This window comes from Haliotis rufescens, unplaced genomic scaffold, assembly GCF_023055435.1.
Source record: "Haliotis rufescens isolate VD_foot unplaced genomic scaffold, xgHalRufe1.0.p SCAF_9, whole genome shotgun sequence".
NCBI classification, from domain to species: Eukaryota; Metazoa; Mollusca; class Gastropoda; order Lepetellida; family Haliotidae; genus Haliotis; species Haliotis rufescens.
This window is the reverse complement of record NW_025964383.1, coordinates 32,910,382-32,925,928: the sequence shown is the minus strand read 5'-3', so window position 1 is coordinate 32,925,928 and position 15,547 is coordinate 32,910,382. Positions and strand designations below refer to the sequence as shown.

Below are 15,547 nucleotides of genomic sequence, written 5' to 3'. Positions count from 1 at the left end.
TATCAACCAAGTCAGCGAGCCTGACCACCCGATCCCGTTAGTCGCCTCTTACGACAAGCAAAGTCGCCTTTTACGGCAAGCATGGGTTGCTGAAGACCTATTCTACCCTGGATCTTCACAGGTCTATTTGATAGTAGGAAGCGGCGTGATGAAATGGTAACTCAGTGTCAGTCAGTGATTTTTAAACTGTAGATGCATGTGTTGTTGATGACAATGGAGGTTGGAGTAGCGTGTATGGCTGGATTACCAGGTGTTGTGTAAACATCTTGTTTTGTTCATTTGTTTTTTGACGCCATACTCAGCAATAGTCCAGCTATATGACAGTGGTCGGCAAGTTATCCAGTCTGGACCAGACAATCCAGTGATTGACATCATCAGAAGCGATCTATGCAATTGATATATGATGACATGCATCAACCAAGTCAGCGAGCCTGAGCCTGACCACCCGATCCGGATCCGTTAGAAGCCTCTTACATTGACACTAACGGACACTGTGTAATTAGGGAACTACAGGATGTGAGGGATTATTTGTTTAATTATTAACTAGCTGGTTTGACAATGTGTAGAATTGATTTAAAGACAATTTGCCTCCTTATGTCTTTTGTTTCTTGTTGGTCTGCAAAAATAATTGTGTCATGAAACTATTGCAAATGTGTGTCACTAACAGTTTTCACAGTATTTTAAATTCCTTCTTGCAAAGCTTTCCGGATTTACAGTAATTAATTTTAGGTCTTCGCCATATACCTGGTAGACTTTACCGCCTCTGTGTTCTACTGCGAAGAGGAAGATCCGTGGTTCGATCCCGGTCGCGTTATACCAAAAGACGTTAAAAGATGGTACTTCTTGTTACCCTGTCTGGTGCTGGACATAAAGGGGCTAAAACAAGGGCTCGTGAAGTCGGTCAGTATACTTTGTCTGAGTGGGGTATTCATGTTAAACTGCAGCATTGTATGGCAGTGGACTGGCACTATAAATCAGCATTAGTCCATACCAGTACAAGCAGACACCCACACACACACGCACACGTTCATGCAGGTCGCTATATAAGTGCAATAATCTTGGACGCAACGTTAAACCCCATTTTACCGCGCATACTATGTGCCCCGATGAGACCATGATGAATGGGGCCAGGTTCTAGTCTTGCCGTCTGTCCATTCGAAATTTTCCACGGATTTTCTAACTGTTGCCAAGGCTACTTTTTCCCACCAATGTCTGCACCCGTGGGGACTCCGGGTGAGAATATAGGTACCAGCAACCTATGCTTGTTGTACGAGTCCACTGAATGGATCGGAATGTCAGGCTCAGTGATTGGTTGATTGCGTGTCATCGTACCCCCGCCGACGGCGTGAACCGTTGCTTTCAATATCGTTAACTGGATTGTCTGGTCCATACTCGATTATTTATAGGCCGCCATTATAGAGCTGCAATATTTCAGAGTTGGCCCTTATGGCTTGATTGAAAGAAGCGATCTTGTCTTTGGGACCTTACACTGTCATTATCACCAGGAAATGGATGGTGAGGTTTCTTGGGTTGGTTCAAACGTCAGTCGTTGCCATGACTCGAGTAATGTAATGGATAACTCCAGTTATTATTCACCGGAGCCTCCCAACATCCCTGCATGAATGCAAGAGTTGTCTTTAACATGCAATCGTGTCGACTCCATTCTGCTCTCCGCCGTGGGGATTCAGGATTAGAGTGAGTGAGTTGGGTTTAACGCCGCTTTGAACAATATTCCAGTTATATGACGGCGTGTCAGGAAGGAAAGCCCGAAGAGAAGATGTTTGTTGTACGAGGCGACTAAACTTGGTGACTTGGTTGACTGTGTCATCGTACCTCGACAGCCTGGATCGCTGCTCATGATATCAATCACTGGATTGTCTGATCAAGACTCTATTATTTACATGCGGGATTATTGCTGAGGGTTGCGTTAACAAAAAATAACAAAACAAGCAAAGCCGAAACCATGGCTAAACTCCAAGGGACATCAGATGTTTGGGGGTTATGCTCTGCAGAATTAACTGGGAAATGGCACAGAGTCAGCAAGGATCACTGCAGGTCGTCCAACATCTGATTTGTAATTCTACACAATTACGCTAGATTTTCTTCCATCTTCCCAAGGCAAGGGAGATAACTGACTATAACAGCCCAGTTTCCACTTTTATAGTCAGTTAACTCCCTTGCCTCGGGAAGATGATTTTCTTCATGCCTTTCACTGATTATAAACGTAAACGTCCTTGGTTATGTTTAATGTATCATAACTCAATTCTAGTAGTGTTACCCTGGACCCATTCTAAACGAACACTTGTTCAAAGGTGAAGCTTATCAGCACAGTGGGTGGGACATTCACTTGATGCCTAAATCACGACTCCCAAGTGTTGCGACACATAATAAAGACACTTAACTAGCAAAATGTGTAAACATGTGGTTGGAGGCTTTGTTTAAAAACACAAAAACGTATGGCTCACATCAACGTAAGATATCGCAGATCTAAGGATTTCTTATATAATCATAATAAAAAGTAAGTATAGTCATGTTTTGTGTGGTAAAATGGGCTAAATCTCATTCAGCTGATGAACAGGTATACATGAAGGTGACCATGAAATCCTTTGCCGCATCTTTGGTCTTAAATTATTTTTTTTGTTTTTATTCGTGACCGACCAACAACAAATACCCCCCGAAATTAGAAGAAGAAAAACAAATGACTTTAAACATTATTTTGGGGGGCCGACTCTGGAGAAATGGACAAACACACACACGAGATTTTACCACCGCTGTTCATAAGAAATGGTGAATAATACGTATATTAATCTTTAGTCTAACAAACAAAAATTTCAATTGTCTTTCGGTAAATTCAGTATCTTGCCATGTTAAAATTCATTCATTATCAGCAGGACTGATCTGGACGGGTTCCCCCCGCCCCCGACCACCTACATTGAATTCTTGGCCATAAACCTTGTAAACCAACTAATTAAAAAAGTCTATCCGACGGGCTGTGCATGAAAATAATTAAACAGGGGGCACACTCAGTAGTGACCATTACAGTCGATATTTCTCTTTCTGACAGTGTAACAGTTGATACTGCTTTTGTGGTGTCTTTAATTCATAGCCACAAAATGCCACGGATTCGTTATCTTCCCGAGGCAAGAGAGTTAACTGACTTTAAAAGTCCAGTTTCCACGGGCTTTTATAGTCAGTTAACTCTCTTGCCTCGGCAAGATTCGTTTGTACAATCATACCTTATTGGATGCGGAAACCAGAGACCATACACCGATGGCACTATTTTTCTGTTACATGGTGACCTGGTATGATTGAACAGTGTTTCACTATTTATTTATCTATCTATCTATCTATCTATCTATCTATCTATCTATCTATCTATCTATCTATCTATCTATCTTTCTATCTATCTATCTATCTATCTATCTATTTTCTGTTTTGTTGTTGTTGTTGTTGTTTGTTTGTTTGTTTTGTTTGTTTGTTGTTGTTTTGGGTTTGTTTGTTGTTGTTTTGGGGGGGTCATGAACAATATATTTTACATTTAACAACTGTTTTTGATTATTGTTGAAATATTTATATATTGATTTCTGGTGAATAACAATCCGTCTATGTGGCTTTGAGTATATTTGAACACAAAACTGATAAAACTCAGGCGTAACTGTGCTGACATTCTGTACCTCACACGCCGATTTTTGTGTGTCAGAATAAAACAGAACCTGAACAAAGCAAAACACAAAATTTGGATGATATCTCATAATCCTATAGGAATATTAAAAACAGTTGAAGATATCAATTAATTAAAATCAACGGCCTACCATGAACAGACAAGGCCATGAACGTTCGTGTGTCTTATCTTTATGTGAACAATACTGAAAATGTACAGGTAGAAGCACAACCACGCCAAATGACATTCGAAAAATATATAAATGGAGCCTATGCAAGTCTATGACATCGGACGGAAGTGAATGGAAAGCGGCTGGGCGACAGTCCAAGTCATGTGATCTTGGCGGAAGTGTGTGCTTTCAGATTTTCGAGATCATATCTTGGGTTTAAGTGTTATGTAGATAGCACGTTACGAAACCACATCTACAGTGTATACATTTGTTAAGAAGGTAATTTGTGAAGAGGATTCGGCAGTTCCATTATGAAGAAAAAGGTTTGTTGTACAGCATAGTTTTCGCACTGTCAACATCTGTTGAACCCGCCTTCTTTCTGCAGTGCAATGTGCATTTCGATCAGCTGATTCATTGATCAGTGATCATCAGCTTCGTTGTCATTCGTTAAATGCGTAAATGCCCCAAACTGAAAGACACATCATTCACACATCTTCCGGAAGTGGGTGCATATTGATAATATCATGACCATAAATTGTTAGACTGGTAAACATTGTAAAAGTCTAAAAAAATGATGTATTGCTATAATAAAATTGGACAGCCATGGATACTATTGCGTCGTTGCGTCGGCATTGACCTGTAATAATCTCATTACTTGCCATTATTCGGAGTAAGGGTGGGTGTTCTGCATGGTTGTCTAAGGTAACACAATTTGCTGTCTTGCTTTGCCTTCAAATCCTATGTTCGTGTGTTTGAGCAGAGATGATATATACCATCGGTATATGGTCTCTGGTTTGAGTCCTCTATTTGCTTGTCGATATGATACACGTAAACAGAGGCCATAAAACAGATCTATTACATGGTCTCTGATGTAAACGTTTCAGACATGCATCGATTTGGTCTTCAGCAACTCATGTTTGCCATGAGAGGCGACAAAGGGGATCGGGTGGTCAGGCTTGCTGATTTGGTTGATGCATGTTAGGGCTGGTCTGGGTAACTTGGGTAACTCGGGTACTCGGGGCGGGTGGGTCATGAGTAGGACCAGGGTACCTGTGGTTAGTTACGTGATATATTGTTTAATGACAAAAACTCACTATAGCTCAGTGGTTACGCTACAAAGTAGACACAATTTATCCATAACAACTTCTTTAATACTGTAAAGGTGACATTTTGGTTTATCATCCAAAACTGGCTCCCACAGGAGATATCGCTTGGATGAGATCAAGCTTTGCAGACCATTGTGACATCACTGGTTACCATGACGTCACAACCAAATGACATCACTAATGGCTCTGCTACTGATGCTGTTTGCAGTACTTTTTACACTGAAGACACTGCTAATTACTGTCTACAAATTGAAAAAGTTGAAAGAATGATGTTGGATGATAAATAAAATCTCACCCTCGTGTCTTTTGATACAAAATATATCAACACTCGTTGATAAAAGTGGCAAAAATCCTCAGGAAGCCTCGGAATTTTTCCACTTTTATCAACTCGTGTTGATATATTTGATATCAAAAGACACTCGGGTGAGATTCTCTATATAGATCCTTATACCGTTTAGACACAATTTATGGATGACAACTTCTTTAATACTGTAAAGGCGACATTTCGGTATAGATCCTTATACCGTTGTCAAGCAAGTCAACTGCTAAGTAATGCCTATCAAACATTTCGTTACACTACAAGTCGCTAATGTTCGCATTCATTTTGACTTGTTATGTTTGAGTAAAGATAAAGCCTCAGTCAACTTCAGTGTACCCATGATCTGGTCGTTTGATACATGTATCTCAATAGTTTTTGCCAGGGCTGCGGTAATACAATTCCCAATCAGACATTTTGTATCCATCTCTTGAGACCTACAGCAGGTACCCGGGTAGGGTCGGGAAATAGGGGGTCGGGTACCCAGGTAGTAAATTTAACTCGAGTATGGTATGGTAGGCAAGCATATATGCAGGTATGAGGCAGTGTTAACAGGCTTCTCCTCTCTGATTGTAACTACATCCCAATCGACTCACCTGTATAAACGATGCCTCATACCTGTGTATATGCTTGTCAACCATACCGTGGTTACCTACAGTTTTGTATGACTGTTTCAGGTGTTGCTGATGGGGAAGAGTGGGTCAGGGAAGACCAGTATGAGGTCCATCATCTTTGCCAACTACATCGCCAGAGACACCCGCAGACTCGGAGCTACAAGTAAGACCTGCGCTAATCATGCTGAAACATCCTTGAACGTTAGGAAACATGAACAGAGCTCCCGATGAACTGTGTATTGGTGTAAAATGTGCAAAAATATCACCATGTTTATTTTGACAGTTTTTTTATTATAGATGAACATTTTATCCATATCTTGTAAAATAGTTGTTAACATAGATGATGAACCCAGGGCTCCATCACAGCGGTAGAAACTAACAGTTTTCATCCACTAGTCCTTATAATGAAAACATATAGCAAAACCCTTAAAAAGGGCAAATTTCTACTAGTCCCTATGATCCCTTTACCATTGGGCAGTTTGGCAAGGACTATAGGACTAGTGCCAATTTCTAATGCTGCCTTCAAGTCACAGACTTGTTACCCTGTCTGGCGCTCGACATTAAGGGGCTAAAACAAGGACTGGTCGGCTCAGAGTCAGTACACTGTGTCTGAGTGGGGTATTCATGTTAAACTGCGGCATGGTATCTCAGTGAGCTAGCACTATAAATCGGCATCAGTCCGGACTAGTACAAGCAGACACACACACACATGCATGCAGGTCGCTATATAAGTGCAATAATCTTGGACACGACGTTAAACCCAATTTCACCTCACCTTAAGTCACAGACAAACTCAGGGGATTTGTGTTTCTTTGTTTAACGCCGCACTCAGCAATATTCCAGCTATATGACGGCGGTCTGTAAATAATTGGGTCTGGACCAGACAATCCAGTGATTGACATCATGAGCATCGATCCACGCAATTAGGATATGATGACACGCCTTTTCCGACAGGAAAGGTTGCTGAATACCTTTTCTACCCCAGATCGTCACAGGTCCATGGGATACGTGACCATGTGCAGTAATGGGTATAGTGGATATATATTGAAGGGTTTAAAAAGACGTATATTTGGTGTTTCAGTATTGTGGATATATATTGAAGGGTTTAAAAAGACGTATATTTGGTGTTTCAGTTGATGTGGAACATTCTCACGTGAGATTCCTGGGCAACTTGGTGTTGAACCTATGGGACTGTGGAGGGTAGGTAGATATGTTGTAGGGGGGGACGGGTAACTCGGGTACTCGGGTCAGGTGGGTACTGAGTAGGACCCATGGACCCCCAAAACCGTGGTTAGTCATGTGATATATTGTTTAATGACCAAACTTTTCTAAACTCTATGGTTACAGTACAAGTCACTAATGTTCTTTCTGACTTTTATATGTTTGAATAAAGATAAAACTTCAGTGTATGCATGACCAGATTGCTTCATAAGTGTATCTAAATACATTTTGCAGGGGTTTTGTCAAACTTTTCCCAATCGGACAGTTTGTACCTATATCTTGAGACCTACAGCGGGTACCCGGTAGGGTCGGCTAATAGGGGAATGGGTACCCGGGTAGTAAATTTGGACTCGTCTCAGCCCTAATGTGTTGATCTTGAACCCGTGGGACTGTGAGTGAATCAAGCTGGAGTTCAACTTTTTCCTAATGACATTTGATGCAGCATCACAACTGCCTATTAACCAGATCTGTTCAACAAAAATTAACGTTTGTAACACATGGTACTGATTTTACTAATGACACTACTGACACTACTGACCTTTTGACCTTGTGACCTTGTGACCTTCAGACAAGAGGCGTTCATGGAGAACTACTTCGCCAGTCAGCGAGACAACATATTCCGGAACGTGGAGGTGTTGATCTACGTGTTTGACGTGGAGAGCCGGGAGCTGGAGAAAGACATGCACTACTACCAGTCTTGTCTGGAGGCCATCCTGCAGAATTCCCCGGAGGCCCGGATCTTCTGCCTCATCCACAAGATGGACCTGGTGCAGGACGACCAAAGAGAGCTGGTGAGGAGGGGGATGACTGCATTTTTAAAATTTGGCTTACTGATTCTATGCAACCCCAATACAGTCGTGCTTCGTTTATACGGACACTTGCATCATTTCACAATTTGTCCGTATAAACAAATTTCCGTATAACTGAAACCAGCTTCTTACTGGAAGAGTTACTTCTCTTCAATTATGCAACTCATGACAGATGACTGTAGTGGGTTATCGAATGGGATTACATGTACAATAAACAAGCTCGTCTTAAACGTAACTCAGTGTCACTTGGTTAATTGACTTCTCACGAATCAAATGATTACCACCAGCGGAAGTGTATTGTCCGGGTAAGTGAAACAATTTTGTGTGCATTTCAGTGTTTTGTGTATGAAAATGACCATCCAGTTCCGGAAACTGAATTTCCGTATATACGGGTAAATTTATATAGTAATTATTTCGTTTTGAATGAAAATCGTCCGGGAACCGATGTTTCTGGATATCTGAAGTCCGTATGAGCGGGGCATGACTGTAATAGAATCACGGAAAATATTATAGATTTATATTTCTTTGTTCCTCCTCATGTTGTTCACCGCAAAAAAAATCTGTAAAGTGATGTTGTCGGTTTTAGTCTTTTAATCAAGACAAACCAAAAGAGTATTATCTTGGAGCTGATCATCTCTCTGTGGCTAATGGAGGCTAATGTTAATTATTTCATTGCTGTAAAAGGTTTTGATACAAACCCAAAAGGATTATACTGGCATTATACAATTGAAATTACTATGGTATGTGGAACGTATAAGAGAGTATATTTGACAAAACAACGTTCATTCTAGTACAAAGTAACAGCTTTCCTAAACATGATAACAGGTGACAATAGGTGGTCAGGCTCGGTGACTTGAAGAGACGTGTGACATACCCAGACAACCACGATTGTTGCTCAAAAGATCAATCACGGGACTGTCTGGTTGATTGTTTGCAGGCCTCTATCGAATGGCTGGAATATTGCTGAGTAAGGCAATAAAACACAAGCAAACAAACCTTTAAATGAAGGAGAAGTTGCATAAAAGAATGTCATTGTATGTAATTCTATCGGCAGATATTCAGGGAGAGAGAAGAGGACTTAAAGCGCCTGTCGAAGCCCCTCAACTGTACATGTTTTGCTACCTCAATATGGGATGAGACGTTATACAAGGTAACTACAGCATGTCGGCAGTGATGGACATTGGACTTCTGTATTGCGAGTTGTAGCAGGATCACGAGGGGTACATGAAGTTTTATGCGTCCCAAGTTAGGTTTTATACCATGAGACGGAGGCCGAAGGCGAGTCGTAGAAAACCGAACTTGGGACGCATAAAACCCCATGTACCCCTCGTGATTCTGCTACAACCAATTTATCTTAGTGACATGTTTAAATGCGACTTTGTAAAAGAATTAACACTAATTCAAAATTGTTAGAAAACAGCTGTTTGATTGAGAGAGGGTTAACTTGTGCTATATCAGGTAACGTACATTGACCAATCAGATCTCGTCATTCTGACATGGAGGTATGATAATGCAATTTATTCATGATTCATGTATTGAGATACATACCACACTATATTGCATGCGTTCTTTCATCTGTCAATTATTAAGGGACTAAGAGAAGTATCGTATAAGAGGAAAAACTCTCATTTTATTGAGAGTGGGTAATCAAATAGAATTAATCCCATAGGGATTTTCTCCCACCTTGGGAATACTTGATAATTTCATGATAGTACATGTCAGTATTCTCTCTCTTTCTCGTTGAGTTCCTAACTATTGTTTGAGGATTAATGTTCAATGTAGAGAAATAAGGAGAAATTTACACTTGTTTTTTGTCTAGGGTTGGTCCTCCATTGTGTATCAGCTGATTCCAAATGTACAACAACTTGAGAACAACTTAAAGAACTTTGCTGACATCATTGATGCAGACGAAGTCCTGCTGTTTGAAAGAGCTACATTCCTGGTGAGTTATCTCATGCAGATTTCGGTTGATTACAGGATTTGAAAAGCATGTGTACCGTCAACTTAGTGTCAATAGCTATTTTCCTAATCTTTTCATGTATTTAATCAAGGTGCTCATGTGATTGGATGCACTTTGCGAAGTAAGACCCTTTATGTTACAAAAACCATTTGATTATCAGTCACTGGGTGCAGCCATTTTGTTTGAAGCAAATGCAAGTGATGTGAGAGGTGGATTTAATTGGTCAATAGAAGGGACATAACTCGTAATAGTCACTGGTCGCGCTACGATCGAGCCTGGAAATTCCAGCCTAGTTCAGCAAGGGTGGAAACAGGACTTTTACAGTCAGTTAACTCCCTTGCCTCGGGAAGATGTGTTCATCCGACCCCTGTTGATACTTGAGCCCAGTGTGAGTTGTCATAGTGACGTGTATCTATTTTTAGTCGGGCAATAAAATGAGGCTGTTTACATCTTACTGAAGTCAGATAACAACGACCTGAACTCTGTGCGAACCTTATCATTGCCTGATATTGAACAAGGATTCGTACAGGCTTGAATAGGCCTTGAATTTTAAGGTCCCTCTCGAAAAAACCTTGATTTTTTAGTGTCAACCTTGAAAAGCCTTGCATTTTTAAGTGTCAATCACCCAAATAGCTTGAAAATCTTAATATTTTTACAAAGTGACCTAAACTTGTTAATAAGTATTAAAACACTCAAAACGAATAGTTACATACCAAAGATGTTTAAGTGTGATTTATCACAGTGATATATTTGACACTTTGCCATTCCTTGAAGAATTCAACTTGTTAATAAGTATTAAAACACACAAAACGAATAGTTACATACCAAGGATGTTTAAGTGTGATTTATCACAGTGATATATTTGACACTTTGCCATTCCTTGAAGAATTCAACTTGTTAATAAGTATTAAAACACACATAACGAATAGTTACATACCAAGGATGTTTAAGTGTGATTTATCACAGTGATATATTTGACACTTTGCCATTCCTTGAAGAATTCAAGACAGACTTAATTTATTTTATTTGTTGGTTATGAATACCAATCTTGTTTGAAAATTGGTGATGGTCATATTGCTTTTTAGGTCTTACATCTAATATATAATAATAATAGTCTATTTATGTTGCGCATATTTCCATATCATTCAGGGGCATGCTCAAAGTGCTATTATTACGCTATTATTATTATCATTCTCAGCTCCACGGGGGTTATAGCTGACCTATGAACATTGTATTGTAGGTAACATTTAAATGTTGTGTTGTAGCTGACCTATGAACATTGTATTGTAGCTGACCTATGAACATTGTATTGTAGGTAACATTTAAATGTTGTGTTGTAGCTGACCTATGAACATTGTATTGTAGCTGACCTATGAATATTGTATTGTAGGTAACCTTTGAATGTTGTATTGTTAGCTGACCTTTGAACATTGTATTGTAGCTGACCTATGAACATTGTATTGTAGGTAACCTTTGAATGTTGTATTGTTAGCTGACCTTTGAACATTGTATTGTAGCTGACCTATGAACATTGTGTTGCAGGTGACCTTTGAACATTGTATTGTAGCTGACCTAGGAACATTGTATTGTAGCTGACCTAGGAACATTGTATTGTAGGTAACCTTTGAATGTTGTGTTGCAACTGACCTTTGAACATTGTATTGCAGGTGATCTCACATTGTGAACGGAAGCCTCATCGAGACGTCCACAGGTTCGAGAAGATCAGCAACATCATCAAGCAGTTCAAGCTGAGTTGCAGCAGACTGGCTGCATCCTTCCAGAGCATGGAAGTCCGCAATTCGTCCTTCGCTGCCTTCATCGACGTCTTCACCTCCAACACATACGTCATGGTCGTCATGTCGGACCCGGCAATACGTAAGTATAGACCCCCGTCTCGGATTGCCCCGATCATGTTCTAGGTTTGTGGCCACCACATCTCTACAGAGTTGCCTCTCTCAGACATCTGTGTTATGAGATTACTGTATTATTAGTGGTATGCAAGAAGGGCTACAAGAGTTATCCCCCATTGTAAACAGACAGTTTGTTCCATCTCACACAGTGTAGAATGTATGATCATGTATCCCTAGTTATGATATGTATATATGTTCTTCGTGACTTTGTATATGTGTTTTAATGTTGTCATGGGAATGCCAGTTAGGCTGAGGGGTCAGCTGTGACTAAGGATTTAGTAAAGATACCACATTTTGATCTTCAGGCATCCATGGTGTCATTATTGACTCATGATTTAAGACGAGGGGCAACGCCTTAAGGGTTTGAATATCTGCCCAGATCATGTTTTATTTTTGTCACACCACACCCATGCTCTCTGGTGTCACCAGGACCTGGCACCTGCATCTCTTAGTTAGCATCACAAATGTTGTTTATTTGTTGTTTATTTGCTGTTTATTGATTTTTTTTTATGTTTTCCAGCTTCTGCTGCCACGCTCATCAACATCAAGAACGCTCGCAAACATTTCGAGAAGTTGGAACGTGTTGAACAACATCCAGCCATAGCCAGCAGATGATGTGGGAAGAGACGCAGTACTAGCAACTTGCTGATTTGACATTGTTGTCTGTGTGTCTGCAGGGGGACATATGATGAGTTATCAGTGATGGGACTTACGAATGTGTTGATGTATCAGATGATATATCAGTAATCAGTGCGGAACTGCGCTCCAAGTCAGATCCACTCATGAGTTTTCCCGAATAATGAAGCCATTAAAGAGGTACCAATCCAGGTTGTCTTGTGACCAAATAAGGAGATATGCATGTTTTTCAGATAGATTTGCGAGTGTAACTGAGTATTTTGTGCCCTGAATTCTCCCGCGAACTTGAAGTGACATGTTTATAGACATTGTAAAATACAAAAGCTCTCAGTAATTGTAATCTCTATGATGCTATGACTTCGACGAATTAGCCTGGTTAGCAGAATGTGAGAAAAAAATTATAAATATTGATCAAACTTTATATTTAATTTATGTTTTCCATTTTATATAGTTTAATTTCAAATTTGAGTTCCATTTAACATTTTTTCAACCAATCAGGTTGAGGCACACACTACCATTCATTTTGCAATTTTTCATAAAACCAACATGGCTGTTTTTTTGTAGGAATGTCCTTGAATGTGATTCACCACAGTCATACTGTTTCAGTATCAGAAGAACAATGGCATTCAGGCATGTCTGGTACAAGTACCCGCAGAGAATTGAAATTTATATTACTACTTTGTTATGACAGTGCATTGTAGGTTTTGTGGGTAGGTGGGGTCAGCAGCCTATTGTGGCAACAGAGAAGACCAACTGCAGGGATTTTGTCTCGCTCTGCTCAGAGGCTGATAATCTACCCCAAATCTGCTGTGAATGTTACTGAAACACTAAAATATGAATCAAGATTTTCCCTATTCAAGTTATTATGTATAACTAATTGAAGAGGTGACTTCAATTGTAACAGAGCAATCTATAATGATTTACATGTTAAGTTATAGGGTTAAAATACCTCAATTTAAACTTAAAAACATGAGGATTCCCCCAACACTATACATAAAAATGCCCCCCCCCCCCCCTTAATTTACTTAAGATGAAGTTCAGGCTCGCTGACTTGGTTGATGCATGTCATCGTATCCCAATTGGGTGGATCAATGCTCATGATGTCAATCTCTAGATTGTCTGGTCCAGACTTGATTATTTACAGACCGCCGCCATATAGCTGGAATATTGCTGAGTGCGGCGTTAAACAACAAAACAAACAAAATGTTATGGCTTGGTGATTGGTGCTGCTTATGATAAATCAGGTAAAAGTGGCAATTCTAATTAATCATATTTCATTCACTGTGTTATTATGGCAGTAGAGGTGTCACAATATACCTACCCCTGTATGTATCATGATATTGGAAAATAACTGATGACAGTTCTGTAAAGGGACATAACTCTATTCAAAGGCACAAAATGGGTTAGTTTAGCCACATCAATATGACTAAAGTTGTGGCTTTGCTTGGGTGTCTGCCAGGATACTTAAATGCTGGGTTTGTTTGTGATACAACTTGTAACTTACATTGAATGAAATTTTGAATAAAATAATAAAAAGGTCTTGGTTTCAGGTAGCGCCCGCTTCATCATAATGTCTGCCGCACGGTTAGTTTTTATTTCAATTTTCCAAATAAAAAATCTTGAAATATTCAGCGCCTCGAACACATGACCCCGGGAGTCAAATTCTACGATAATTTAAAATATGATTTCCCCGAAATTATTGTAAACAAAATTTGGTTACATACTAGCTTGAAAAACACAAATCACAAATAGTGTAAGAGATATGGGTGTATCAATACATTATTGACCCCCCAACAACCCCCAACCCATTAATGTTTGATTGAACACTAAGCACACTGACTGATTTTATTTCCCATTTTTATGGTAAACTGCTTACAATATCTTCTTATCCGTTGCGAGAAAAACGAACGTACAATCTGTAATGAAGCCATTCTTACAGAGACTGGTTCTCTGCTGTATATGCTTTGCATCACCTTTATTCTGTGTCACAGTATTCTGAGTATTTTTCATAGGCACACATTCATGTGGAATTTCCGATGTATTTGTACCTGACTTTTCTGTACGAGTCCGGGAAAGTGCCTAATTTCGAAAATTTATTCCAATACAAAATAGAACTAAAATAATTGGTGATCACATCTTGATATCTGTCATAGTGTTTGATTTTACAACACTTGTCATACCATTCTGAGGTCTGTGTGAGTTAAGATTTGAAGTGGCATCGGGGTTATTTCAGCCATATAGCAACTTCTGAAGGTAGTCAGGATAGATGTCATTGTAGCAGAAATTGTATTCACTGGAAATCAGTTATTGTCATTTGTAGACTTGTAATGATGAATTTGTGATGATTCGTTGGCAGATTGTACTTGATTATAAGAGCGGACCATTCATGTGCACTCATTGACCTTCCACCTCATGGTGTACAAGCCCTTCTACTCGTAACATCCTGTACACCAAACTATGAGAGCAGGGCGATACTGTGAACACAGTAGTAAGTGCCGATCGACTCACGTGTGATTTCGACAGTTAATTACCCCCGGTATCATAGCACTTTCAGGATATGAGTTATTGCAAGCTCAATATTACAAAAACATTCAATGAAAAAATGTACATGTTTGTAAGTCTAAAAAAAATAATAGTCTTGGTTCTCTGGCACCGCCTGCATCATCATAAAGCCTCATGTTTCGTTTTTATTTCCATTTAAAAAAAATAATTATAAATCCTAATTCTAGCATGCAGTTACTTCCCTTTACATGTGCACTGCTTTACTGCACATCTCGTGTTACGGTCATGGCGGCAATAGGAGTTTGTATGCTTGTTTATGTAGGGAGGCCCTTTCCTGGGTTGATGGTACACATCTGTTTATTTGGTGACATACTTGTTTAAACAAGCAACAACCAAAAAAAACGCCAGTTCTAATTTTTAAAAGTCATTGCCTGACCAATTCTTTTATTTTTTTAAGCCTAACCCAGCAGTTACCATTACCACTGCTTTTATATATTTTTTTAGAAAATATGTACCTTTCTTTGTAGACTAGAACTGTCACTGACATTGGCATAGAAACAAGAGTTATTTCCCTTTTCTCAGCGTCTTGTCTTTTGACCGCCATTTTTGTTTTGGTCTTCTAATTGTCTGAAAATCCCAATTT

The 15,547-nt window shown here is 39.6% G+C and overlaps 1 protein-coding gene across 1 annotated transcript; it reads left to right on the top strand.

Moving 5' to 3' along the window:
* The first annotated feature begins 3,974 nt into the window (after positions 1-3,974).
* Positions 3,975-13,438, top strand: LOC124111157 (ras-related GTP-binding protein A). Its single transcript, XM_046470774.2, has 8 exons — positions 3,975-4,153; positions 5,930-6,029; positions 7,000-7,066; positions 7,656-7,878; positions 8,951-9,046; positions 9,716-9,838; positions 11,524-11,731; positions 12,287-13,438. The coding sequence occupies exons 1-8, from the start codon at positions 4,142-4,144 to the stop codon at positions 12,379-12,381; spliced, it is 924 nt and encodes a 307-aa protein (XP_046326730.1). The 5' UTR covers positions 3,975-4,141; the 3' UTR covers positions 12,382-13,438.
* Positions 13,439-15,547: the final 2,109 nt, after the last annotated feature.